The 23,937-nt window shown below is 39.4% G+C and overlaps 6 protein-coding genes across 7 annotated transcripts; 3 read left to right on the forward strand and 3 right to left on the reverse strand.

Moving 5' to 3' along the window:
* Positions 1 to 438: 438 nt before the first annotated feature.
* LOC116032222 (basic leucine zipper 19-like) lies at positions 439 to 2,563 on the forward strand. Of its 2 annotated transcripts, none has more exons than XM_031274699.1 (3): positions 439 to 668; positions 928 to 1,845; positions 2,080 to 2,563. In XM_031274699.1, the coding sequence occupies exons 2-3, from the start codon at positions 1,017 to 1,019 to the stop codon at positions 2,100 to 2,102; spliced, it is 852 nt and encodes a 283-aa protein (XP_031130559.1). In that variant the 5' UTR covers positions 439 to 668; positions 928 to 1,016; the 3' UTR covers positions 2,103 to 2,563. The 2 variants fall into 2 exon arrangements, with proteins under 2 accessions (XP_031130559.1, XP_031130558.1); XM_031274698.1 differs by having other exon boundaries at positions 442 to 668; positions 2,074 to 2,563.
* A 361-nt stretch (positions 2,564 to 2,924) lies between these two features.
* Positions 2,925 to 5,686, reverse strand: LOC116032221 (WD-40 repeat-containing protein MSI2-like). The gene is made up of 6 exons (XM_031274697.1): positions 5,261 to 5,686; positions 4,623 to 4,949; positions 4,352 to 4,495; positions 3,741 to 3,865; positions 3,533 to 3,628; positions 2,925 to 3,365 (listed from the first exon to the last, which is right to left on the reverse strand). Exons 1-6 carry the CDS (start codon positions 5,567 to 5,569, stop codon positions 3,149 to 3,151), a joined length of 1,218 nt encoding a protein of 405 aa, XP_031130557.1. The 5' UTR covers positions 5,570 to 5,686; the 3' UTR covers positions 2,925 to 3,148.
* Positions 5,687 to 6,141: 455 nt separating this feature from the next.
* Positions 6,142 to 8,564, reverse strand: LOC116032223 (heavy metal-associated isoprenylated plant protein 26-like). The gene is made up of 2 exons (XM_031274700.1): positions 8,267 to 8,564; positions 6,142 to 6,757 (listed from the first exon to the last, which is right to left on the reverse strand). Exons 1-2 carry the CDS (start codon positions 8,345 to 8,347, stop codon positions 6,371 to 6,373), a joined length of 468 nt encoding a protein of 155 aa, XP_031130560.1. The 5' UTR covers positions 8,348 to 8,564; the 3' UTR covers positions 6,142 to 6,370.
* Positions 8,565 to 10,427: 1,863 nt separating this feature from the next.
* Positions 10,428 to 12,153, forward strand: LOC116033714 (SKP1-like protein 1A). The gene is made up of 2 exons (XM_031276480.1): positions 10,428 to 10,821; positions 11,788 to 12,153. The coding sequence occupies exons 1-2, from the start codon at positions 10,528 to 10,530 to the stop codon at positions 11,959 to 11,961; spliced, it is 468 nt and encodes a 155-aa protein (XP_031132340.1). The 5' UTR covers positions 10,428 to 10,527; the 3' UTR covers positions 11,962 to 12,153.
* A 1,753-nt stretch (positions 12,154 to 13,906) lies between these two features.
* On the forward strand, positions 13,907 to 20,023 carry LOC116032389 (heparan-alpha-glucosaminide N-acetyltransferase-like). The gene is made up of 13 exons (XM_031274907.1): positions 13,907 to 14,298; positions 14,833 to 14,970; positions 15,109 to 15,190; positions 15,633 to 15,709; positions 15,907 to 16,007; positions 17,958 to 18,084; positions 18,292 to 18,408; positions 18,492 to 18,556; positions 18,795 to 18,861; positions 18,943 to 19,021; positions 19,131 to 19,222; positions 19,437 to 19,580; positions 19,672 to 20,023. Exons 1-13 carry the CDS (start codon positions 14,143 to 14,145, stop codon positions 19,705 to 19,707), a joined length of 1,281 nt encoding a protein of 426 aa, XP_031130767.1. The 5' UTR covers positions 13,907 to 14,142; the 3' UTR covers positions 19,708 to 20,023.
* Positions 20,024 to 20,267: 244 nt separating this feature from the next.
* Positions 20,268 to 23,937, reverse strand: LOC116031743 (mechanosensitive ion channel protein 6-like). The gene is made up of 3 exons (XM_031274037.1): positions 21,821 to 23,937; positions 21,556 to 21,679; positions 20,268 to 21,445 (listed from the first exon to the last, which is right to left on the reverse strand). Exons 1-3 carry the CDS (start codon positions 23,935 to 23,937, stop codon positions 20,579 to 20,581), a joined length of 3,108 nt encoding a protein of 1,035 aa, XP_031129897.1. The 3' UTR covers positions 20,268 to 20,578.

The raw sequence follows: 23,937 nt of genomic DNA on the forward strand, positions 1-23,937 counted from the left end.
ATATTTTTATTTTACTTTTTTAAACTTTAGATGTGCTTTTTACTTTCAAAAAATAAATAAATACGGAGTATTTTTATTTTTTTAGTGTTTCATAAATTGTTGGAAGTAAGTTAAAAAAAAAAAAAAAGTTAAAATGATATGTCTTTTGATTTGATATAAAATAAGAAATTAAGGTAAAATATTGATTAATTAAATCAAATACAAATATGAGAAAATACGTATCAACAGATATTTCATTTCATTGTAATATTTAAAAAAATTATTATAATAGAGTGTAATACTTATAAAATACAAATATAAGAAAATTGAAGCGTGGAAAACGTATAAATATAGATGAGAGTATGATTCATTCATATTTATTTCCTGATCCGTCATAGTCCTAGTTTGGTTAATGGTGATTTAGGAAAAGATTACCTTTTTTGTACTGTATGTTTTTTTTTAGGGTTGGGAATATGTTGACCCCATGACCTACTCAACATCGTGCGTTCATATCCGCCATTGGAAGTTCGACAAGTATTTTAGTGACTTCCATTCTTCTTTTTAACCTTTTTTTTTCTAGGGTTTTCACTTTTTCATCACCCCATTAAAATTTCTCCTCCGCCCCTGGGATTCGATTCGCAGCTCCATAGGCTACATTCACCTCGATTTGCTGCTCAATTTTCTCGATTGTAAGTGCATCTTTGCTTACAATTCAATTTTCTTGAATTATATTTTTCGTTTCTGTATGGATTTGTTGGTGAAAAGCTCCGGTTTTGTGTTTGTTATGATTTAACTCTGATGCGATGCGATGCGAGGCTTTTATTACCCCTTCTTCATAAATACCAATACTTGGCTGGCTGGCTGGCTGGCTGACCGGCCTCCCATAAATTCTCAAGTCTCAGGTTTACAGATTCGATTGTTATCGTAATTATTGTCTCTCGTTTCTAGGGTTTAATTGTCCTGCTGCTGATGCAAGGAGCTGCTGAGACTTGTTAGTTTCTCTTGAGGGATATATATTTAATTATTTGTGCAGTAAGATGGAGGATGGGGAGCTTGAATTCTCTAATCAGGAGATGTTATCCGGTTCGAATTTCTGCGAATTTCCAGACAGTAACTCCTATATGGATAGCTTTTTGAATGAAATCCTCAAGGATACTCATGCATGCACTCATGCTCACACTTGCAACCCGCCTGGCCCTGATAACTCCCACACCCACACTTGTTACCATGTGCACACCAAAATAGTACCTGCTCCTAGTGAAGATAAGGCCCCCAGTGATGATACTGCAGAATCTGTGGATAAGAAAGAAAAGAAACGGCCTCTCGGCAATCGGGAAGCTGTCCGCAAGTACAGGGAGAAGAAGAAGGCCAGGGCTGCATTGTTAGAGGATGAAGTTGTCAGGCTGAGGGCTCTAAATCAGCAACTTTTGAAGAGGCTACAGGGGCAGGCAGTGCTCGAAGCTGAGGTTGCAAGGCTCAAGTGTTTGCTTGTGGATATAAGAGGAAGAATTGAAGGTGAAATTGGATCCTTTCCGTATGAGAAGCAGCAAGTCAAAAACAGAGATGCATATCAGGATCTTGTTAATCCTCCTGCCCTTCCTGGAGGAGGAGGAGGAGGAGCATATGTTATGAACCCTTGCAATATGCAATGCAATGATCCCCTTTATTGCCTCCAACCTGGTTCAGAAGGTGGTGGTGTGAGTTCAGAGGGAACTACATTGAACAACCAAGGATTATTCAATAATTGTGATTTTGAGAGTCTGCAATGTTTGGGTAATCAGACTTCTTCTGGATTCAAAGAGCTTCCTGGGTGTGGTGTAGGCAACAGTAAGCCTGCCAATGTTTCTGGTGGGAGTAAGAAAAAAAGTAAGAAAACTGATGACAACTGAGTTTTTTTTAATTATTTTTGGCATTTTGACTTGAGCAGTAATGATGAACAAGAGTAAAGGAGTTTCAGTTTCTATCCTAGCTAGATATTTTATTTGTTTTTTTAAATGAATGCTTGTATATTAGTTTGAGATGTGTTTTTCTTGAAAACTTCTTTTAAACCACTGCCATTCTGCAAATATTGATTTCCTTTTGTTTATCACTTAGGAGCAGCGCGTGCAGCTACAGCTAGTTGAAGAAGAACTCTTCAGGAGGAGGCATCATCTTCAGTGTAGACAACAAGTGTGATGTCTGTTATCATACCTCCCCCTCCCTCCCAGAATTTGATTTTGTTGGGATTTAGGGATAGCAGCTCAGGCTCTTTATTTTATTATTATTAGCTCAATAACACCTTAGTGGATGAGATGCAGTCCATGGATATTAAGTCTTACTTAACAACAATGTTATGTAAAGCATAAAACTTGAGCAGGGTGTCATGCAGCTGACACAGCTTATGAAGAGGAAACCAACATCTCGGTTGCCTAATGAAGCTCTGGAGCTGTTTTGCTCTCAAATAACATATGTTCATTCTTTATGTTATTTTAGCCCCCAAACTAGGTTTCTTGTTGAAAATGAGACATTACTGTTTTGTAATGCGGAGGATTTAAAGTTCAGTTCCCAGCAATGCAATCAGATATATGACAAACACCTTCGTCAATTTCTACTCCTAAATACTTAAATTAAGATGCAAACTTTTTGATTTGTGCTAGTAGGCAATGGGGAAGCATGCTACAATTCATCCCCCCGACCTGTTTCATTAAGTAAATACGTTTTTAAAATACTACTATGGGTTTTTATTACCCCTTAATTACAAAATCCATTCCCTAATAAATAAATATTTCATCCCCTTCCTCCTCAATCTTCCTCAACTATGAATAATCATTCCCATTCCATCATAATACTAAACATGCAAAATACTTTTACCAAAACCAATTACCATTACTAAGTATTTGATACACATTCCTATTCCGATTAGCATGTGCGAACCAAACACACCCTAACTAGTGAGCCAGCCACTCTGCAAAGGGTTAACATTCAGAAGGAAGCTTAAGAATAACAAACATGTGGTTGGTTACCCAAGTGCATGTAACAAGCTATCTTGTGCATTTCCACCAGACCAACTAATGTTTGGAAAAAAAAAACATTCTTAACCAATGTTCCAAAAATATTCAGAACAGGATTATACAATGCATGACCTTCCAACATTTTTAAAAACGTTTCAACAGAAAAACATGTTCAAGATTCAAGATCCATCCGTCTGCAATTCTTCATCATCACGATATATGCTCTCAGCCATTTGCCAGATCTGAAGAGAATTGTCCTCGGCTACACTTGATATGACCCATGGCTCATTCTTGTTCCACGAGAAGTCAGATATCTTAGCCTTGTGACCTCCATGAGAGAAGAGAAGCTCAGAAGGACCATCTTCAGCTTCTCCCTCCATTTGCTCATCTCCGATCCTGAAACACATTGCCAAATCAGAACAGGGAGTGATCAATTTCTCCCTAAGGAGAGAGGACACCCCTCAGGGGTTCAATTTCCACCATATGGAGGAACGGTTTGGAATATAACTGATGCAAGCCCCTTGGCAAAATATAATTCTAAAGCATCAAGTTCACAACAATACCTATTAAGGTCCCAAACCATCAACCTTCTGTCGCCAGCAGAAGATGCTAACACTGTTTCATGGTTAGGATCCCATTCTACCTGGAAAACTTCATCCCTGCAAAGAATATCAAGTAGATCCAGGTAGGAGTACCCAAGTATATGTCAGAGCATAACTGTATTATTAAGAGTATATGTCAGAGCAGAACTGTATTATTAAAAGGGCATACGTATGACTACTTAAGACATGCAATGGAGAGCTCAATTTTCGCATGTCAAACAGCCCAACTGTAGTGTCTGAAGATGCCGTGGCAAGGACCCACTCATTATATGGATTGAATGATAAATAATTCACCTGAAAGAAAGAATAAGATGCATTTAGCAACAGAACATAAAGGACACCTTGAAGAAAATAGTAAAACAATAATAGTAGTTAACAGCAAATGCTTATTTATTCCAAGACATTAACCTAAATTCCAGACTTAGAACTACCTTAAGTAATGGCATGTACATACTGGCATGAGTAGAGAATAAATTATAGCTACACATCTCATCTACAAAAGACTAGAAACTCTGTGAAATCAATTTAGTACAATGGATTGCTCCATATTTATTCATTTCAAAGCAATTTCCAAAACTTTTTAGTTGGAGCAGCTTATTCATCTCACAATCCACAAAAATTGGAGAAAAATGAATTAAGTATATCTTCATTATTGAAGGTGGTTTGCTTACAAAATTACCAGGGAAAAATTAATCAGCTGTGTAGTAAAGATATATGGCAACACCCCAAAATATCAATGAGAAACGCTCAAAGAAGTGCATTATAAAAAATCATAATCACCTCTTTTTCATGAACTATAACAGAGTGCTGAGGCTTATTTGTGCGCAAGTCCCAAATGATTAGCCGGCAATCATCTCCAACAGATCCAAATAGATTTTCATTCTTTAAATGCCATGAGACATCCTCAACTACATCTTCATGCTCCTATAACAACATGCATGATTTGTATACCAGAAATTAGGAGCTATGTATTTACAGTGAAGACTCCATGTTAACATTGAAATCAATACAGTGTGATCTGAGATGCAAACAAGACTATATCACCAGTTACCTTATAGATATGATCTGCTTCAAGCACTTTATCATTAGGTGTAGCAGATATATTCCATAAGCAAATTTTGCAATCATTTGAGGCACTCAAAAGACTCCCCTCTCTGAATGGGCTCCATGACAAGCCATACCCTTCTTTGTCATGACCTCTCAGTCTTAAGTAAGGGTCACAAGATCCCCCTTCATCATGATTCAAATGCTGGTTGGCACTGTCAAACACGTAAACTTCACAGCCATTAGTTTTAGCTGCAACAAGACCTGTGTTCTGCGGCATACACCTTGCCCTATTCACTTCCCCATCACAGAGTATCTTTTGTACTATCTCAACCTGTAAACAATAGGCAAAACTTAGGAAAATCAGAATTCACCAGAAACAGCTCCATAGTACGGCTCCCAGTCTTAGCCATGCAAAGAGAACCTAAATAAACCTAACAGGTCTATAAGTAACTGAAAGCCCTTGAGCTCCGGAAGACAAGGAAAGCAATGTTCATACAGGAATTCCATCAAACACCTTGCACGAAGATATTTCAATCAGGAGTCGGGAATATCCTCGTAAAATTAGATGTTGGAAGAATCGACATATCTAGACAAAACGTGTACAAGTAAAACATCTAAATGTTTAAAGTTACGAAAAGTAACCTTGGGGGTTTGAAATTCAGTGAGATTGTGCTCTAGGCCAGAGGCAGGGTTCCGAGGAAGGTAGGCCTGAGCGAGCATAAGGAAGTTGGGGCAATCGTCAGAGGTATGGGTTCCCAGAAGGAGCTTGTGTACGGAGAAAGGACCGTCATGAGATGGAGGAGAAGGAAGGCATTGAACGGTGAGAGAAGGCCACTCGAGGGAATGAGAGATGACGAGGTCGTACAATAACGGCGTGTTCTTCTTCCACACCGCGAACTCCTCATCCACTCCTTCGACTCCGGCGGTCGCCTCCATTTCTCCCCCTCCCATTCTCTCCCAGTCAACAAGTGTGAACCGAGTCGCGGTGGAGGGTGTACGAAACAAAACGCAGCGGCTGCGCGGATTCAGGATTCTGTTTTCCCCGCCAAATGTGAAGCGTAAATGGAGGGAGGGAGGGAAAGTTGCTGGGAATTTGGAGTGGGCTTAGTTTGATCTTGTGGATTGCTCAAGAACTATAATAGATGTCAAGCCCATTACATTATATAAAAACTAGCCCAAACCAGAAGGATATGCAAATTATTTTGTGGGCCCGGGTCCACCTGAAGAATAGGCAAAATACACATTTATATACAGCTAAATGTTTATAATTTACATACTGAATGTTCATAATTCAGTACGTAAATTGTGAGTTGATTGTCCACCTTACAAGGTGGACCCGCGTCCATGGTATATCTATAGACATTACCAACCCTTATACCGTGGACCAGGTCCGTACCACGTTGTTTTCGAACTATGATTTATTTATTTTTGACTGCTAATGTTTGGTTGTCCAGTTGGCGTTATAGGTTTTTTTTTTTTTACTATAAAACATATTTTCGTGCTAGCTAGCTTAGGTTTCCACATTTCCATGAACAAACAAATATTATTCAAATACATGAAGTATTTAACATCCATCATAACCAAACTAACAAATCACTTACAGCATTGCCTTGCCTTGTATTAGTCCAAAATTAAGGAAAACAGAAAACAAACAGCCATCCATCCAAACCCCGTAGATAAGTAGGGAGCTAGCCTTGCAACTTCCTTCAACTCCATCGATCTCTGCATACTGCATATATATATATACACACATCACATGACAACACATGCAGCTGGGTTTTCATCGCTGAAGGCAGTGGTGTAGCGAACTTCAGTGGAACTGGCACGGGCAAGCTGGTAACGTTGAGGATCATCATCTGCCCTGCGCACGTACCCAGCAGGGGCTTTCTTGTCATACACCCCTTGTGCATATGGGTGAGCTACCACGTCGTAGGGAACATAAGGCCAAAGCTCAGCCTTCTTGCCAGTGCGATGAGCCACACGGGCAACAACCTTATCTGGATCCACATACCCGATAACTGTGAGTTTGTGTTGCTTCGGATCAATCTGTACTGAGCTCACTCCTTTCATTCCCTCAACAGACCTTCTCACTTTCCTCTCACATCCCTCACAGTCCATCTTCACTCTTACCTCCACTGTCTGATCATTCATCATCAAATAAATTTAAGTAAAAATATATCACACTTAGCAAGCTAATTAAGCTTGTTCAGAACTATACATACACCCAGCACACTAAGGTCTCCATGTATATATATAATACCTAGCTAAGCTAGTTCAATCAGACAAAAGTGAAAACATACAAAAAGATAAAATACATAGAAGCAGACTGGAATATAATAGGTCGCCAGGCCGGCAAGCCAATGTATTAAAAAGCTGAAGCAGCGCACATTGCCCACCCACTTAAAGTATAGATAGGTACTCCAACTGTACTAATTACCACGTAACTGGCTTAGCAACAGTCAGGACAATTTGTTATCTGTGTCATCCATATATATATGATCTGGCATGCTTAATTAGCAATTGTGGGGTTTAATGGTAGCAGATCAAGAAGTGCAAGGAAAATTAAAACAACCCCCTATATACACTAGCTGTATAATGTACTGCATGCTTTGTTAGTTGTCATCCTTGCTTGGAAGGATGACACCTTAGGAAACTCAAGTCAATTTTACACCCATGGCCATGGAGGAAGGAAGTTGCTATAACCGTACCAAAGATAGATACAGGAATCTTAAGGTCTTATATCTATTCATTATTCCAAATTCCTTCTGAGATGGAATAAAGTGACTATGACTCATGAAAGAACATTCTTAAGATAAAAAACATACATGTACCGAGTGAAAGACACATACATGTATACAGTATATAATAGTCATAACTACACGGCCTTTTTGTGCTTATAAGCAAAGGTGCAGATAGGTATTATAACAGGAGGAGTAGCACATGGTAGGCCCCAACCTCATAGACTATTCTAGTTTGTCTGATTGCTTAGCTTTAGCCTTTAGGCCGCCTGCCGACCATAGTGCGTTGCTAGCTAGGTCCACAAGTCGAGAAGATGGGGATGGATGGAATTGCATCCTGCGTGACACAGAACGGACCGAACACAGGGTATATTCCGGAAGATCAGATAGATCCTTATAGGAGGGAGAAGTATCCCTTTTTTTAACAGTTGAGTTGATGGAGTAATTCATACTTCATTAGTTCATTATCAACTTCAACTAACTCCCAGATGTGGTTGTGTCAACTGTACGTCAAGCATACACTCCATATATAAACGATCTTGTAATAATATGTATGTATGTCTTACTTTTTGAGCAGTTCATTATTACGGAGTATAAGATTTGAAATATTCAAGCTGCAGGTTGAGTCTAAAAGCAAAGCAAAGCAAAGCAGAGCTATACTGAAAAATGCATGGAATGAAGCTAAGCTTGCTTAGCAACCAAACAAGGACCTAAAACGACCGTTGATAATCACCGGCGTCTGCCCACAGTATACATACTACGCAGATCTAATTGGATAGCACAATAAAAGCACAGAGTGTGGAATAAAGACAGGCCGGCCAGGTGAAGCTAGAAATTAAAGATTACATTATTAATTGATCGGAAAAGAAGAAAAGAAATATATAATGAAGATCTATCGAGTATTTAGTACCTGCAATTGCTTGCGTTTCTTGTGCTTAGATTCGCCAGTGGAGCAGTCAAACACATCAGACAGATGATCCAGAACTCCCATTCTTTAATTTCTCCGCCCTCCTTCTAGTTCTCTCACTCACCAACTAGTTGCAATGAAATTGGTTAATGACTAATGAGTAGTAGCCGTAGCCGAAGGGGGACTCACTAATAAAGACAAACTAAAATGATTAAAGAAAATATCTGAGAGACACAGAAAACACCACTCTCTCTCTCTCTCTCTCTCTATTGAATGCTCTTCCTTTCCTTACTCTAGCGAGCTCAGGTGCTACTGTTTGACGTTGCGACCATGATTTTGAAAGGCGCTCTAACCCTTGAAACACCAGAGCCGTTAGATCATCCTAGATTTCAAAGGGAGCTGCTCTGTGGGCCACGGTGGGGGACATTACTACGTGGTCTTATGTGTTGGATTCACGGTGCAGTTGTCCCCCACAATCTTCACTGTACTGTCGTCTTCTTCCAACATACCCACCTTTCTCCAAAATCAATTGACAATTATTCGTTTAAAACTCTTCGGGAGAAGGGTTGAGTTTTAAAACAACAATTGATTTTGGAGACTTATTATACTCCGTAATTCATTTACTTACTAATCTCTTTAGCCTTTGTTTCATCACATCATGAGTTGTGCCACTGTAATGGATAGTAAAAATGACAAATAATCCAACATATCCAATATATGATTCTCATTTTATATTTTCTGTCACTCAACAAAATATAATAGCTTAGATAATTATTAAGTATATACATCACACAAAATGTAATGTACAAATTATTTTGATTTTTCTATGTAATGTACAGAGATCATGTGGGAACGTAAACAGGATGCCACTAAATCACAAGTCTTTTTGACATCTTTTTATATGTGTTAAAGAGTCATTATCGTAGTAATTGCATTCTAAAATCAGATTTTGTGAATCTAGTTCATGCTCTACAAGGTAAGATGAAGAACTCTTTCTGTATATGTATGGTAATCAATGATTGTGTATTTAATTAACGATTGTGTAAACTTCTTGATAGAGAATATTTCCCAACATCGCTGTATGTACCGCATACCTGCTCAGTATTCAAGTGGACTGTCGAGAAGGATTATTCATGGCTATTTACCAACTTGACCTGGTATAGAGGACCGGGCATGGACTTATTCAGTAGCCATACTTGTCTGTTTACTAGATTACCTCGACCATCTTAGGTCAGGACGAACCACTCGATTGCAGTATGAATGAGGGTGTCAGGAACCTCAGTACACGTGGAAGAATAAGTGGAGTCTCCGACCTTTTCTCGTGCATGGACTCCACGCGTCACACATGCTAAGAAACTGGCATGTGTTTCCATAGCCTTATATGAATACCGCATTAAATGGTTGAGTGAAGGATTTTTGGCATCTTCCGCATATCTATATCAAGCACGGGATCATCTGACCCACTATCCCATTTTCTTGAGCTCCATAACTTTAACTAAATAGTGCATGATTCAAGGGCCCGTATACAATTCGACCTATTATTTATACGTATTTGTGAAAATGACCACATCACTTCCTATCAATAGATTTTTGAGTAATTTAAAAAAAAAAAAGGAAAAAAAAGGATATGAGTTGTTTAACTAATGGGAATAGTGATTTTGTGGATATTTTATTCCAATGAACCCATTTATTGGGAACAAATTGGAAAAAACAGTTTGCAAGTGCGTGTTGGGCGCATTTGTTCTACCTTGCTGACACATGTAGTATACGTGGCAATTAGATGCACAAATAACAATTTTCTTTTAATATGATTTGATTTCAACCTTTTTTTTTCCTCTTCTATTTTCTCATATTTTCTACATGTACATAACAAACACTAACATCAAAATCAAACAATTGAAGTTGCTCTTATAAATTACTCTCTTCCTAAAGTTGGCCCGAAAGTTTGAAAATTGAAACGCTTATCCACTTGATTTTTATTTTTATTTTTTGAAAAGTTTATCCACTTGATTTGTACTCGTGATTTGATTTTACTTCAATAATATGGAGTATTCTTTTGATGTTTTTGCTTTTAAAAAAAAAAAGTAGTTATTTTCGGTGAGCGAACCAATTACGGTGCACTGTAGCATTCTACAAAATGGGTCCACAGTGAATGCGGTCTATTTACAATTCATGAATTTGCTCTCTCCCTCTCTCTACATTGCCGTTTCTCTCTCTACAATATCTCTTCCTTAGGGTTCGTTTACAGATTCTCAGCGGCTACGATGTCTTCCCCAAAGATGATATTGTTGAAAAGTGCTGACGGCGAGACCTTCGAGGTCATGGAGGCGGTTGCCCTCGAGTCCCAGACGATTAAGCACATGATTGAAGACGATTGCGCCGATACTGTTATACCGCTTCCCAACGTCACTAGCAAGATATTGGCTAAGGTTATAGAATACTGTAGGCGCCATGTCGATGCTGCGAAGAGCGATGACAAGGCGAACGAGGACGATCTCAAAGCCTTTGATGCTGAATTTGTCAAAGTTGATCAGAGCACTCTCTTTGATCTTATATTGGTATCAATCTTGCTCTGCTTTAGTTTCGTCCTCTATTAATTGTGTGCGTATTTTTTTTACTATTATTTTAGTGATGATTCGGAACTTTATTTTATCCTTTTTTCCCCGTTGGATTTTACTAATTGTTTAGGGTTTGGTAGTTATTGTTGTTGTGTATACAATCTTCCCTTTTTGTTGACCATGATAGGGCCTTATCCCGTACTGTTGAATTCTTGTTTGCTGTGCGAATTCTGTTTTAGTCTTGTGCAGTTGTGCTCCTCCTATGTGATATCCGCAAGGTATACACATATAGAGAGATCCCATTATTCGTTAAGCCTATAACATTCAGAAACAGATTAACCTTACCAATTGTTGGAAGACTATACCTTAGTAATTTGCATTATGTGTACTATTTAATAGTTTTGTTGAATACCATGATGTGTTGTTGCATATGCATAGCTAAGCGAAATACAATTTTAAGGATTATTATGTACTAAGTTTATGCTCTTCGAACTCTTTCATAAATGGAGTTAACCAATTGATCTACAAGTTTGATCAGCTGGTAAGGAATGTGACCAAAAAGTATTGGTATGTTGGAAGGTTGAGATTGCTGTCCTTATGGTGCCTTCATGAGTGCTTCATTTCTTTTTTTTTTTTTTTTTTTTTTNTTTTTTTTTTTTTTTTTTTTTTTTTAGCATTCATTGTAATGAATGTCCATGTCTATGGTTTTGAAGGAGTACTAATTTGTTGTTCTGTAACTTGTTAGCTACGAGTTTATGTTTGATTAACAGACCATGTGGCCTATGAGGAAGCTGCTTGTCAGCTGTCCAGGTTCCTTGTGTTTGTCTGTAGTGGGCAGTTCATTGCATAACTACTCTTTTGTCAGCTTAGTTTCAATTTCTCTGTGAAATTGAACCATGCCATGATATGTATGTAATGTAAACTGCAAATGCTTGGTCTTTAATTCTCTCTTCCTTTCTGGTACAGGCTGCTAATTACCTGAACATCAAGAACTTGCTTGATCTCACATGTCAAACAGTGGCTGACATGATCAAGGGCAAGACCCCAGAGGAAATCAGGAAAACTTTCAACATAAAAAATGACTTCACACCTGAGGAGGAAGAGGAGGTAAGGAGGGAGAATGCCTGGGCATTTGAGTGAATATGCTCTCTGCTAATTAATTGTCTATACTTGCGACAGGGCATACATGCTATGTGGTTGTGACCCAATCAATCTTATTTGTGTTTCTCAGTTTATGTCAGTAAATATGTTTAGAACCTCCTTGTTGCTTAATTTTGTGATTCAATCAAGACAAATGGCACCTTGCATTTCATGGTGTGGTTATCCTTCCAAGTTCTGCGTTACTTTGCTTTCATTTGTTGCCATCCTTGGGAGTTGCTTTCATTTGTTGCCAATGTTTGATATCATCCCATGCACATCGTATTCATGTTAGGGCAATATGTTGGTTTAAGCTGGAAGAGGGAATGCTAGTCCCTGTGGTCAAGCAGCTAATGGCTATTGGATAAAATAAAATAAAATAAAATAAAAAAGGAAAACAAATCCTCCAAATACTAGGAATCTGGGATACGTGATCCATTATGAGCTATTGGAGCGGGAGTCCATTTACACTTTTACAGTGCTTGTTTCAAAATTTGGGTAAAGTTATCAGAACTAAAATAAAATAAAATAAAATGAATGAACTTAGTTGATCCGGAATTACTAGAGAAGGAGTAGACGTGCACATGATTGAAGCAAAGCAAAATCTAATAAAAAGTTGAGATTTATAAAATGGGAATCCCCCATATATCTTTAGTTGGCCTGCCATTGCACGGAAAGAGAAAGATAAAAGCCAGTTTAATGGAGTTGGGGTTGGGGGAAATAGGAAATAGAGACGCCCCTAACTAGTAGTCTATCGACCGACGAACGGACGGACGGCCCTTGCCTTCTGCCCATAGGAAAATAGCTTCCTTTTGCTGGCGCTTCGAAGCATGCTAAAGCTACAACTACAAGCAATGAAAAACAAAAAAGAAGAAAACAAACACATTTTAGTATAGTGTAATATTTTGGTGATGAGATAAACTCGCAACTACTACCCGACATATGACCATAATGAGATAAACCAACTTCGATTGACAATGGCTGACTGACTCACATCAAGAAGGTTAGAATTCGAGCTCGTGACATTGTAATTATACGTTTGTATCATTAGCCAACTTGATAGGGGTTATTCATAGGATAATGTATTTGATATTGAGTAGTGGGAGATCGGTTGAGAAATTATTCAACTGCTTCTTCTATACAACGTTATCTTCATCTTAGAGGAAGGTTATTGGTTATTTGTGCTTTGGATTATGTGTGCAAACACGCAATGTTAGTACGGGAGTTCCTTTTCGTTGATTTGTTAATGTTACAATACATAAGAAATTTCCCTTATGCGGTTGTTGATAGGATGCACGGCTAAAAATAATCACGTTTGCATACAAAGTTTAAAGATGGGTGACTATTATTATTAATAATATTTATAGTAATGTAGAAATGTTAAGATTGGTTGGAGTTTGTGATCGAAACTGGTAAGAACACACCATATGGATTGTACCAAATCGTCTTAGACTCTTAGCCACCATATGGATTCCTTCAATTGGCCGGGTAAAGAAATGTCTGGTGGGGTTTAACAATAATTTTAAAAATTTTGCTCTAATGATATAAAAAATTGACCAAACTTACTCAAAAATTAAAGAAATTTTTTATAAAGAAAATATTACTTAAATTTTCAAATTCTATTCCATACTTTAACTTTCTTCACTTAAAATTTTAATATTGATATTTTCATTGAAATATAAACATAACTTATTTTCTTTTGTTATATTAGACAGTAAAAATGAATGAATAAAGATTAAACCCCTTTTATAATGGCAGAGTGGCAGTAGAGTAGAGTGCAGAGCAGGTGGTAACAAGTTTCAAACTTAGGCAGCCCAGATAGGGTTATAGGGCCGGGGCGGGCCCCCAACATAGTTGGCACTTGGCGGATTATTGAAGCCAATTGCGAGCGACCTCGCACGTGACGTCACGGAACAAAGCATGAAGCATCGCATAATACACCGAAACGCCTTCCTTCCTTCCTTCTTTCCTTCCGATCCGCACTGGTTTGTCTCTTTCTTCTCTTGTCTTCTGAGTTCCGAAGCAACAAAATAAATTGCAAAAAAATAGAGTAGCATATACGTCAGCTCCTCCATGTGCATAATTGCAGCTAGTGAGTGGAGAGGAGCAGTATAAATAGCAGCAGCTCAGCTCAGCTCAGCTCCTCCTCCACGCTGCAAGACAATACCAACAACCAATCATATCATGGCTGAAACTAAGCCATTGTTAGTAGAGGATGTTGAATATCAAACTGCCGGATCAGGAGCTAGAAGTAGAAGAACCACCTTCTCTACAACTAAATCAAAAAGTCCAAATGATCGAGTGGCATCTCTCGATGTCTTCCGCGGCCTCTGCGTTTTTGTATATCTCTCTCTCTCACTTAAATTTCAATCTTCAATCATCTGCTTTGCTTTGCCTTTTCAATTTAGATTTGTTTTCTACTACCTGCTGACATCACTGCTTTATCAATCTCCTGCTCTACTCTGCTAAATTTACTTCCAATCCCAAATCTACCTCAGTCTCAGCCTGGTACACTGGCGCTGTGCCGCTATATCTGCACATCAGTTTTAGTCATTTTATTTAATAATATAATAAAAAAATACAAAAGAAAAACAGATTATTCTTTTCGTGTTTTGTGTTCCGTTTGGCTGCTGACAAAATGTAATGCATATGTAGTACAGTACAGTACAGTACAGTGCAAAATTAGTTCCCAGCGGAATTAAACTCTCAACTCTGAAACAAGTGGAGTAATTTTTCCCTTACCTGATCATGAATCATGATCTTCTTCAAGTCATGTAGTTCCAGGATATGCATATGCCATATGCCGTATCCAACTGTCCATAAATTTTCAGCTTGTACGTGGTGTAAGAAATAAGAATTCTCCTTGTCTTTCAGCTTATGACATTTGTGGATTACGCTGGCTCCATTTTTCCAATTATTGCTCATTCTCCTTGGAATGGTCTGCGTTTGGCTGACTTCGTCATGCCTTTCTTCCTTTTTGTTGCTGGAGTTTCACTAGCAATTGTTTATAAGGTACTCCCTCCCTCCATAATCCATATTTATGCTTTGTGTTCACAACCTTCTATCTTTATTTATTTTATTATATACTCTTATATTACTCAATTACTGCCATTCACCATTGAATATGATTTTCATCTTTATATGCCCTAGGATCCTTCGCACAAGGAAAGGTCTACCTGGAAGGTTGTGGCAAGGACATTAAAACTTTTTCTCCTTGGTATCCTTCTTCAAGGTAATAAATATTTCAAAATTATTGTGCTAACTCTTTACTCAGTATCCTAAAAAAATTGTTGCCCAATACATCTTGAAAAATTAAAACAAGAGTTTTCTGTTCTACTGTTTCCTGATCAATACTGAAATATAACTGAAAATACGGCCAAACTGGAATAAAATTATCCAATTTTTATACCAATCTTCTATTGTTTTCATGACACTTAAGCTCTTACCATTCCAAATGTGTTTCAATTTGACCTACTACTCTGACCTTGAATGGAGACAATATTAAAATAGTTGTGGCTGGCCACTATTTTAAAATGGCTAAATTTGCTAAAGTTCATTCTTGATGGCATTGTTTGTAGTCTACGGTTGGAAACCTAAAATTCTGCCTACTTTATATATTATACTGTTGTAATTCTGTTCTTCAAATAGTGTCATTGGTTTTAACTTCATTTCAGGTGGTTTCTTGCATGGGATAACTTCTTTGACATATGGTGTGGACCTTGAAAGAATACGTTGGCTGGGAATCTTGCAGGTCCCTTTGATTTTTATTCCGACAAGTTATTGTGCTACTTGTGCAAATATTTTTCTCCCCAGTTTCTTCCTATATTTGGGAGGAACATGTTTGATTGGATGGGAGATTATCTTCTCATTTTATTCTGTTAAACTTTTCCACCAATGCAATCAGGATTGGGAGGAACATGGATCCTCATTCATTATTGTTTTGTACAGAGGATATCTGTTGGACACATTGTAGCTGCTTTGCTGGAGATATGGGATCCATATGAAAAGAGAAAAAAAGATAGTTTCTTCATGAACTATATTTGGCATTGGTAAGTTGCTGGTAGCTGAAGTTATCATGGATGTCATACAATTAAGGAAGATGCACAGTGATTGGAAGTAAAATAAAATAGAATTGACATTTCTGACAGGCATAGATTTAAGGTTATTGTGATTAGTGGCTTAAACTCAAAATAATTCAAGAGAGTTATACTATCCAATTTTGATGCCTGTCAGAAAGGATCCTTTAGTTTTAGAAAGTTGCATGTCTGATCTTTTTCCACAATCAACTTAATTGAGAATATTTTCTTTGCTTGCTTGGTTTCTAGGTGTTTCATGTTCTTCCCCCCCCCCTATATAGCTATTTCTATTCATTTGGTTTTTCTTTCCTTTGTGTTAAGAAACTAAAAATGGAAGAAGCTTTGCTCTAATATTTCTGTGTATATTACTTCACTGCATTCTTCTTACTCCATACACTGATACACACACATATATATAGTCATGAGCTACACACTGCTCAAGACTATCACACTCCTCTTGGAATAGCACAATGCTCAAGACTGCACATTGCTTTAGGATACACATTGCTCTAGATTATTATTCTAACACTCCCCCTCAAGCTGGAACATAGATTTCAATCATTTCCAGCTTGTTACAAATATTTATCACATGAGCTATAAGCCTTCCCATCTAGAGTCATAACCTTCGAGACCAATACCTAAGTCTCGAATCTCTTGTTCAACCTTCGAATCACGCTGTGCCAAATCAGTACACAGCTCACTTTGTTGCACCAACAAAGCTTCCACGAAGCCAAAACAAGGCCAAACACCACAGCGCACCTGCCACTCACACCCCAAACCATTATCAACGCTGCCTAACACCACAGCGCACCTGCCACTCACTCCACAAACCATTACTTGCGCTGCCCAACTCCAGTGTTTTCCTGTTTTCTTGTTGCATGCACACAAACTGGTTCATCCTGAACCATTCTTCTTGATCCGTCGGCCTTCAATAACTGCCGCGGGCATATGCCAGGTCCGCACCTCTCCTGACACCCGTGTTGCCCATCACTGCAACACCCCTGATTACTCAGATTGAACAAGATACATTGACTCAACTCATACCCTATCATAGCTACATATGAGACTAATCCTTCATAAACTAAACTTAATACCAAATTAAACACACAAAATATAATAAACCAAAAACACAATCTACTGCCCAATTCTTCCCCATCATCTAACCATCAAAATAAAACCAAAACAACACAAAACCTGCTGCCCAACAAACCTACTACAAGCTTAACAACTAACTAATAGTCCTCCCTCGACACTTCCAAAATCAACAACACCATCACATCTATAGTCATAGCAGCTGGCGGTCATCACCAACCACTGCCGGAAAGATTCGCCTGCCACCACTGCTCGCTGCAGCTGCCTTCGCCGGAAAAGATGGAGGTCCAAAGGTCGCGTTGCTGTTGCTGTTCTGCTGCACCGAAACTGAGGAAGAGAGGGGGACAAAATCGGAAAAGCTGCTGAAGACGGGCAGCAGTGACACCATGATGGAATGGGCTCACTAACACGAGTCGGACAAGACAAATTTCTGCCGGAAACCTTGCCGGAAATAGCCTCACGCGCCCCCACGCGCCGGCGCTTGGTCGCCGGAGCTCCGGTCAGCGGAGGCGCGTGGCAGCGCGTGAAGGCTCCGTTCGCCGCTCTGCTTCCTTCGGCGGCGTCGCCTCTTTGCTCCGATCAATGCCCAGTAGGCTCTGATACCATGTTAAGAAACTAAAAATGGAAGAAGCTTTGCTCTAATATTTCTGTGTATATTACTTCACTGCATTCTTCTTACTCCATACACTGATACACACACATATATATAGTCATGAGCTACACACTGCTCAAGACTATCACACTCCTCTTGGAATAGCACAATGCTCAAGACTGCACATTGCTTTAGGATACACATTGCTCTAGATTATTATTCTAACACTTTGTTTATAGGTTCACTGCATTTGTACTATCTGCTATATATATGGGCTTATCGTATGGGTTGTATGTACCCGATTGGCAATTCAGTTTACCGCAGTCAGCTTCCTTTGGTTCATCCAGCGAAAGCTATATTTACAAGGTTAGATTAGCTTATTGAGATTGACATGTTGTATAGTAATTTGTGCTTCTAGAGATGGATTTCGGTTATTCTCACCAAACTTAGCAATACCTTAAGAATGAAGTATTGTTTTTTGTTAATATCCGAATTCCATTCTTTGTTTAAATGCCTTAATCTTGTCATCAAGATTCAAGAATGAAATAGGACATTTTCTTTTTGAACTTACAGGTTAACTGTTCTGTAAGAGGTGATATGGGACCAGCCTGTAATCCTGCTGGAATGATAGATCGTACTATTCTTGGAATTGGCCATCTCTATGCAAAGCCTGTATATAGAAATCTGAAGGTAACTTTACCACCAAGATACCATATTGAAAGTCAGGTTCATATGTCAAGTTTTCCCAATGCAACTAATACTGTGATTTGTAGGAATGCAAAATATCATATCCACCTTCCTGGTGTCATGCTCCCTTTGAACCTGAAGGTATTTTAAGGTAACAAATTCAGTCTTTTCTTTCTCGGTTTCTCCTCTCTCTGAAGGCCTGTAAAATGATTCTGTCTATTTGCAATCCTTCCTCAATTCAAAAATTCAAAATACCTGAGATTTCCCGATCTACAACTCCTGCCATTTTTTTTGGATACTCAGAAACATAAATTAAGATGAATTCACTCCTCTGTATTCTTAAGCTTAATAAGGAATGACAGCGCTTTTTTCTATTTCCCTTTGAGCAGCTCACTAACATCTGCTGTCACCTGCATTATTGGACTCCATTATGGTCACATTCTTGTACAGTTGAAGGTGATGCATCTGCAGTAACCTATGCAGTTTGGTTACTGGAATATGCAACTTTGTGTGCTGATAGACATAGTTGTTTTGCAGGACCATAAAGAAAGGCTGTCCAATTGGTCGATTGTTTCATTTCCATTTTTGGTTCTTGGGTTGTTCTTAGCCTTGCTGGGTATGTATGTCTCTCTTGAGCTTTTCTTAGAGTGTTCTAGTATATCAAGTGAGACATAAAACTATAGATTTAATTTTAAAAGTCCCAATGACATTGGTGAGTCTTTCAGGTATCCCTCTAAACAAATCTTTGTATACAATAAGCTACATGCTGGTAACGACGGCAACTGCTGGAATCACATTTTCCATTTTGTATATTTTGGTGAGTCTTGAAACTGAACTCTGACTCACAACACAAAATATTTTCTCATTAACTGTGTGAAAATGGTAAAAAAGAAAGAGTTGGGGAAGAAGAGAGAAATTTAATGAGGATGAAAAGCTTGATATAGTATACCTGCAAGATAGTTTGATGTTGTTGTTGTAGTAGTACAATCATCCAACTGACATGCATTTTTTGGTGTTGATATGTGGCAAAGATTGATGTATATGGGTTGAGAAAGTTATTCTTCTTGTTGGAGTGGATCGGAAAGCATTCTCTTTGTATTTTTGTTCTCATAACATCAAATATTGCTGTGATTGCAATCCAAGGTTTCTATTTGAGAAGTCCAGAAAACAACATTGTAAGTTTTTGAGGTATACATTTGTGTCTTAGTTTCATTCTTGTATTGTAAGAGTGAAAAAGGCATCCTAACTCAGAAGTTGTGCTGGTAGGTCAACTGGATTGTTACAAGTGTGGTGCAGAAATGAGACGCCTGCAACAAAATGCGCTTTATATATGTAGTATTTGCAGAGAAGGGTTTACTTAATTACAGTCATGCGGGCAGCTGCATCATCCATGGATTGGAAGCAGGAGGAGTTTCCATACCAAGGGGCAATGTGTACTTACTGGTTAATTGAGTTGGTGACCAAGTTATGTATGTAATTCTGAGGCTGCCGTTCTTAAATTAGTGTAATGGTTTACTTGTGTTTCGCAACTTGTTATGTGTGAATAAAAGTACAAAATTGTGGCAGTGTGGTGTGGATCTCTATTATGATTATAATTGTAGAAAAAGTGTTTGGTAAATTGGAGTTGAGTTGTGTGTTGTGTGGCCAAATTACATACAAAACTTCAACACAATTACACAACACTGTAACTCTGTAAGTAGTAGTTTAGTCTTGTTCTTGTAAAACTTTGTCAAAGTCAAACCTAGGGTGTGCCTCAACCATATATCTATCAATTAATAAATAATATTAACTCCCAACAAATTAAAGCAAAGTTGTCCAATTCAACCATATATCTATCAGAAAATTCCTCTAGAAAAACTCAATTAATTAATTACAAAATTTTATGTTGATTATGATAAATACCTTACCTTGCTACAAAATGTAACTATTAGTACATTAATTAATACTATATAGATAGATAGATAGATATTAAAAAATTGTTGGTTGGTATTAGTACATCTGATCGATCTGCATATATAGCATATGTATATATAATATATATATAGACTGATGTAGTTACGTTAGTTACACGTGATATGGATGTAGATTGAAGTAGATGGAAGGTATTTGGTATTATGTAAGTATAATAGATTGGGTGAGAGAGGGGAGTGTTAATAATGAAGTTAGTAGGAGGTTATAATGAATTACTGTAATTAATTGAAGTGGAGGGGGAGGCGTGCAATGCGGCATCGGAGGCCATGGGCACGATGGGATTAGGATTGATGGGAGGTTGCCATTTAGGCGGTAGTCGGGTGGACTGAATGGGAGGCATAGCCCGAACATTAATGTCCATGGGATAAAGGCGGTACTCCATGTCCAGCTCCTTGAATATTTTAACCATCTCTTCAATCACCTGAGATCTTCGCGTCCATCTTTCTCCCGTGTCCTGGTAGTTCATTCTGTGTCTCAGCCACACCGACATTTTCAACTTGTGAACATCCGGTATGTTATTCATTACAATCATCGGCGACGAGTACCAGTGCTCCTTCTTGCTCTCCACATAGTTCACTATTCTCTGATTCACCGCTTTTATCTTCTCCATCGGCGTCGCCATGTGGACTAGGAAATCCACCGTATCTCCCATGTCTGGACTCCTGTAGAAGTTCCCGATCGGCCGCATTGCTAGAATGCTGTTGGGGTACACTATCTTCTGGTTGTCAACTCTCAGGAACACCGTGCTTAAGATGTTCATTTCTTCCACTACCAGCTCAACTCCGTCCACCTCGCACCGATCCCCAACGTCGAATGGATGCACCACGAATAAGAAGATTATGGCTTCGAATATTGTCTTGCACGTGTTCCCAAATATAAATGCCACAATCACAACCTGAGAGCTTATGTAAAGTAGAACCCTGCCGGTGGCGAACCCAAGTATTACCAGGCAGATGAGAATAATGATGATGCACACTAACACCGTAATCATCTGGTGTAGTTTCTTCACAGCTGTTTTAGTGTCGTCCAGCGTCAAGGCCAGTGCTCTTCTTTCTCTGAATGCGTTCACCTATTATTATTATTGCATTTCAGCTAGCTATAGCTATAGCTATATAATTTAATTAATTCAAATTTCAAATTTCAAACACTAGCAGACTATATATAATAATATATACCAACCACCCAGTTTTTAAGGCTTGCTTTGCTGATCCTTTCGCAGTTGGGTGATCCATCCAGAACATTCATAACCTGCACAGCCTCCGTTTCTGGCAAGAAGCGCCTCAGGTCGTTCAAGAAGATGAAACTGCATATATAATGGAATTGGAGCTGAAAATTACATTACTGCGAATTGGAGGTGAAATCATATATATATATATATATATATGCTAATGGAGGCAGGTAGGTAGCTTAAAGCTGCTGCTTTAATTAAATACTAATTACTTACTTGGACTTTGGCTTCGCCACATTTCTAAATATCTTTCTTGCAGCAATTTTGGCTTCAACTTCGCTTCTGATCTGGTGAGCCGAGTCGTCGTCTTGTGCGCTACAACGTATTTGCTCATCCAGGGTAGACAGTACCCCGTGCCTTATTATTTTCACCAACCTCTTCATACTCCAGGCCGAAACATTCTTGGGGTTTAACTTGTGTAGATGATCAATTGTTATCCCTGCTGGAGGCGCACCTGCACCTCCACTGTTTTGCTCCTCTGCTGCTGCTCCTCCTCCTCCTCCTCCTCTACCTATAACGCCCGATCGCGTAGATTTTCCTCCTCCTCCTCCTCCTCCCCCTATATTATTATTATTATTATTATTATTATTATTATTATTATTACTATTACTACTATTACTCTTCATTCTTTTAAAAGCAGCCCCTGCCCCCTTGAGTTCCGGAGGCAACTTCGCCCCAGCACTCTGTAGTTTCCGAACCTCTGCCAATATCCTCTCCTCCTCTTCCCGCTGACACTGTATCTCAATCCAGGCTGGCCCCGACAGTGTCTCTATTACGTACTGGTTGAACAGCGACTCTTGAATTCTATCGAAGAATTTGCTGACATGAAATGAAGACGCCAACACTTTAACCATCAGCGTCTTAACTAGCCATAGTGTTATCCCTATCAGCATACACACCATCAACTTATTCACCAGCTGAAGAAACTCATTATTGGCTTCCAACTTCCTGTCAAACATTGAGCGCCATGCTATGAGCACCAGCCCCAACCATATGCAGTTCTGTACCGCATTCCTCACTCCGTACACAAAATACAGCAGCCTTTTCCTTAACAGAAAGTTCCTCTCTATGAAGAACACCGCCACCCGTATTGCCCACCCCGATACCAGTCTCCCGCATATGAGAACAAGAATGAGCGCCTCCCACTTCCACAGCCTCAGCCCCCTCAGCCTATTCTCCTTCAGCCTCCCAATGCTGAGCGTGCAAATGAGAGCCGTGACTATGATGACAAGACTCGCCCATTGTGCCAGGGTCAAAGCGTTCACTTTTGCTTCCTTAAACTCATCCGGAATATCCTCATCCAACAGAGGATCCTCTTCTTCCTCTTCACCCCCACCTCCACCTCCACCTCCACCTCCTCCTCCACCTCCTTTCCCCACCCCCAGCATTTCTGATCTCATCGGAACCGACTTCCCGTACCTCCCCGACGCCTTCATGATCTCCGACGCATTAGGATCGTCCATTAGCCTGGACTTTGTTTTATTAGTCATCCTCCCGGCGAAGGAGTTACCACCCCTCCTCTGGAACGAAGAAGTGCATCTCACAACTTGATCCTCTCTGCCCTCATTAATATTTGGGGAAATCATGCCCGATGTCCTTCTCCTGCTGTATTCAGGTTGACGATGTTCAATCACCCCTCCTTCATCATCCGACGTTGAGGATGAGCAATCCTCTGCGGTTTGCTCGTATTCAGCCCCGATTATATCTACCACTCTGCTGGGGGGCGTTGTACACCCGCCCGCTCCGTCCTGCAGGAATTGAACTTTATGCTCTTTGGACGTTGTGGTGCGATGAATTTGATGATGCTGATCGGTTGGTGGTGGTGCGGAAGAACAACTGCTGTCGTTACCGCTGTGACGACGATGACGCAACTCATCCATCTCCAAGTCCATGTCCAGGCACATCTCACCCTCCCTCTGCTTATTCAAAAATTGCCCTATCAACTTCGATGGCGGATCCTCCATCACATCCTTACTTTTGCTCTTGCTCTTGCTCTTGCTGCGTTGGATCCCTTTAATTCCATCTTCCAAATTGTCATCCCATATCACGCCGCGACTCGTACTGCTGTTGCTGTTATCACCGTCTATCTTGACGATGACCTCGGGGCGGTCGTCGTCGTCGGGATTGAGGGAAGAACGCTTCATGATGGAGGAGCCCACATCGGAGGGATTCGGGACGTCGTCGGGGTGGCGGTTGGCGAAGAGTATTGGGCGGTAGTCCTCCTCCTCATCGTCATCATCCGCATTACTACCGTAGATTCCTCTTGGTCGTTGTTTTTTAAAGGAAACGTGAGACTTTAAAGATTTTCTCAACGAACAAGGGAGGCGATCCAT

Source organism: Ipomoea triloba, chromosome 10, assembly GCF_003576645.1.
Source record: "Ipomoea triloba cultivar NCNSP0323 chromosome 10, ASM357664v1".
NCBI lineage: Eukaryota > Viridiplantae > Streptophyta > Magnoliopsida > Solanales > Convolvulaceae > Ipomoea > Ipomoea triloba.